Here is a 3,407-nt window from a genome sequence, read left to right as displayed (position 1 = left end):
AAAAAAAAAAAAAAAAAAAAAAAAAATTCAGTCCTCATATCACTAAACCTTGCTTCCCAGGTACCAGCCTAATTGGTTTTCCTGCCTCTCTGCCTCCCGTTTTCAGAATCTCTTCCCACACTTCCCTCATTGATCCTCATATTCTCAAGGTTACAGTTCTACACCTTTCCCCTCTTATTTCAACTTCTCTCCTTGTGCATTTTCACCTATTCACAGAGCTCCAAATACAAACACCATATTGTTCACCCCAAAAATCTCTACCTCTATTCTGTATACTAAACATTTCTGTCTTAAACAGAGCATATCCAAAACTGCTCTTGTTCTTTCCGTTCTATAAGATCGACAATAATAATTCTCAAACTTAAGAATGCCAGCATTCAATTCTGGAGCTTGTCAAAAATGAGGATACCTAAGTCACACCACCCACCTATGCCCAGAGAATACAATCTTATAACATCTCGTGTGTCTGGGATACAAAAGCTTGATATATAATAATCACCCCAGGATATTATGACCCAGGTATCCAGGCTTTGGAACACAATGGTCAGTGTTTTTTTCTATGTGAAACATACATATGTAATGATTTCTGTATAGCAAGTTTTGTAAAACAGAGGAAGCTGCTCACAGCTCACCACAAACTGTGAGGGAAGCAGTATTGGTAACCTACTGGTGGCATGGTGGCACCCCGGTAAGGAACTCTAATAGAAATGAATGAGTCAACAGTATGTTATGCAGATAATCAGTAAGTATAGTTTCTAACCAAGCTAAACTTTAGATAGTTTGGGCAGAATTGAGTTTGAAATTGTCTCTGGCAGGTATTTCTGTGGCATGACTCTTACATGGCCAAATAATTGGGGAATCACATGCTTTAACAAATAGTGGGGCAGAGGCAGGGTTGAGGAACCTCTCAATATTCTCTGAATAGAAGATCTACCCATCTCCTATCAGTGGAAAAGCAGGGACCAAATTTTCCTTAAAAACAACTTAGTAGGTGCTTCAAGGAGTTTAATACATCCCACTGTTCTGCTTCACCAATGTAATTTTCTCTTTTCACATTTTCCTGAAGATCCCACTGTTTTTGTTATATGCAAGAAAACCAATTTTAAAAAATGTAAGGGGGTAATATTTATATGCAGTAAATAAAAGAATTTTAAAAAATGTAAGGGGGTAATATTTATATGCAGTAAATAAAAGAACAGTTATACTAAGTTTTCTTTTTAAGAGGCTAATGACTATCTGGATTACAAAAAAAAAAAAATTTAAGCCCATAACTATTAACCAAATACAAATTTCAAGTAGCAATGATACAATAATATAGAATTAAACTGTTTTAAAGGTGACTTAAAAAACATAAAGATGCATAAGAATAAGCTAGGATGTAAGTTTTAGTATTATGATAATGAAAGCAATGATTTAACAATTGTTTTCTACCATCAAATAGAGCTAGTATAATTTCATTATGGTATGAATGGTTTCCAGGTCCAATAAAAAATTTATTTTCTGTAAAGAATTTCTACAAAAGGAAATTTTTCAAAATTCAAAATATTTTCCTAACTCTCCCCTAAAAGACCAAATTTTGATGCAGGAAAATGTGAAAAGAGAAAATTACACTGGCGAAGCAGAACAGTGGGAGGTATTAAACTCCTCTGAGCACCTACTAAACGAAGTGATGCCACATAATTTTTAATAAATTCCAGCAAAAAATATGACAGAATTAATACAAACCAGAACATAAACAAAACAGAAGGACTATAGTTATTAGTCTGCTACCTAAATATTACTTATTTTAAAAAACTACCTTCAAATTTGGTGCAATTACGATAGTTCAATTAAGTTGTTAATTGAATTAAGTTGATAGTTCAAAATACGTATTTTGAAAAGCAAGTCATTTTTATTTGATCTCTCTTTTTTTTGAAATGGAGTCTCACTCCGTCTCCCAGGCTGGAGTGCAGTGGCACGATCTCAGCTCACTGCAACCTCCACCTTCTGGGTTCAAGCGATCTCCTGCCTCAGCCTCCCGAGTAGCTGGGATTACAGGTGCCCGCCACCAAGCCCGGCTAATTTTTATATTTTTAGTAGAGACTGGGTTTTACCATGTTGGCCAGGCAGGTCTCAAACTCCTGACCTCGTGATCTGCCCACCTCGGCCTCCCAAAGGGCTGGGATTACAGGCATAAGCCACTGCGCCCGGCTTTATTTGATCTCTTTAAAGCTTTGATCCAAGGTGCATGGTTATAATTTGCTTACCTTGTCCATTTCCACTATTGTCAACATTAGCCAAACACAAACAGCCTTGATCAAATTCTTCTTTTTCTCCTAGAATAGTAGACCACCAATCACGGGCTTTAAATAAAGACATTTTCTTTCACTCTAAAAAGAAAACATTTATAATAATCCACTTTACACTATGAATTAATAATTATGTCTTAAGGCATAGCAAATTAAACTCGGATAGATTTAAGAAGAACATTTCTATATTAACTTTTTAATATTTTGTACACATATATGAAACCACAAATCCAAATTGTTGGAAGCATTAATTAGATATTTTGCGACACCATTAGTAAATTGGGCTTAGAAAATATACATTTATGTTGTGCTAATTCTCTCTTCTGAAACATTTAGGGGAGAACTGCCGAAAGTAAGAAAAGAACATATTCTTTGGAGGATCAAGATTCAAATTCCATCAGCACTATTTTATACGTAAGTCCTCAGTGAAATACCTAACTTCCTTTCAGTCTAGTCATTGGTGAGACTGCACTAGTTGGCCCTTTGTACCTGTGGAAGACTGGTTCCAAGACCCCACAGATGAAAAATCCCCAGATGCTCAAGTCCCTTATTATATATAATGACCTAGTAGACCTAGTACAGTCAGCCTTCCATATCCACAGGTTTCAATCTGCAGTTGGTTGAATCCATGGATATGAAACTGGAGGACACGGAGGGCCAACTACATCTCCTATTACAAAGAGTTGCTGAGACGAATTGAGATCAAATGCATCAGTGACTAGCTCTGGAACTGGTATGTTATATGTACTCAAAAAGCATTCACTTCTTCTTGCTATTCTAGGTACAGAAAGGCAAGATAGAAGAGGGAAATTCCTTTCAAAAAGAATCAGGAACATTGGGCTTCAGGTCCATTTATACCACTATCTGTGTGTCCTTGGACAACCCACATAACTTCTCCTTACTTTGATTTCTTATTTAGAATGAACATATAACAGCCCTACCTACCACTGAGTTGCTGATATGGTAGATGTGAAAGCACTTGAGTCTTCTGAATTACAACACAGCATCACATGCCCTGGCATTCTACAATAGTTCATTTATTTAACATAAATGAGGCTTTCCTTCATGTTACACTGATTTAAATAGTAGTTAGGAAATGCAGTCAAATCTCCTTATTCA

The 3,407-nt window shown here is 36.1% G+C and overlaps 1 protein-coding gene across 6 annotated transcripts in view; it reads right to left on the bottom strand.

Moving 5' to 3' along the window:
* Positions 1–3,407, bottom strand: part of BBS9 (Bardet-Biedl syndrome 9) — a 466,532-nt gene that overhangs the window by 447,643 nt on the left and 15,482 nt on the right. For all 6 annotated transcript variants that reach the window (XM_017527150.2, XM_037737962.1, XM_017527153.2 and 3 more), the window contains exon 2: positions 2,247–2,369. In XM_017527150.2, coding sequence (XP_017382639.1) covers positions 2,247–2,358 — 112 coding nt within the window. In that variant the 5' untranslated portion in view covers positions 2,359–2,369. The remainder of the gene's footprint in view (positions 1–2,246; positions 2,370–3,407) is intronic.

The sequence above is a fragment of the Cebus imitator genome, unplaced genomic scaffold, assembly GCF_001604975.1.
Source record: "Cebus imitator isolate Cc_AM_T3 unplaced genomic scaffold, Cebus_imitator-1.0 Scaffold45, whole genome shotgun sequence".
In the NCBI taxonomy this organism is placed as follows: domain Eukaryota; kingdom Metazoa; phylum Chordata; class Mammalia; order Primates; family Cebidae; genus Cebus; species Cebus imitator.
The sequence above is the reverse complement of the archived record's forward strand: the minus strand, read 5'-3'. Positions and strand labels throughout refer to the sequence as shown.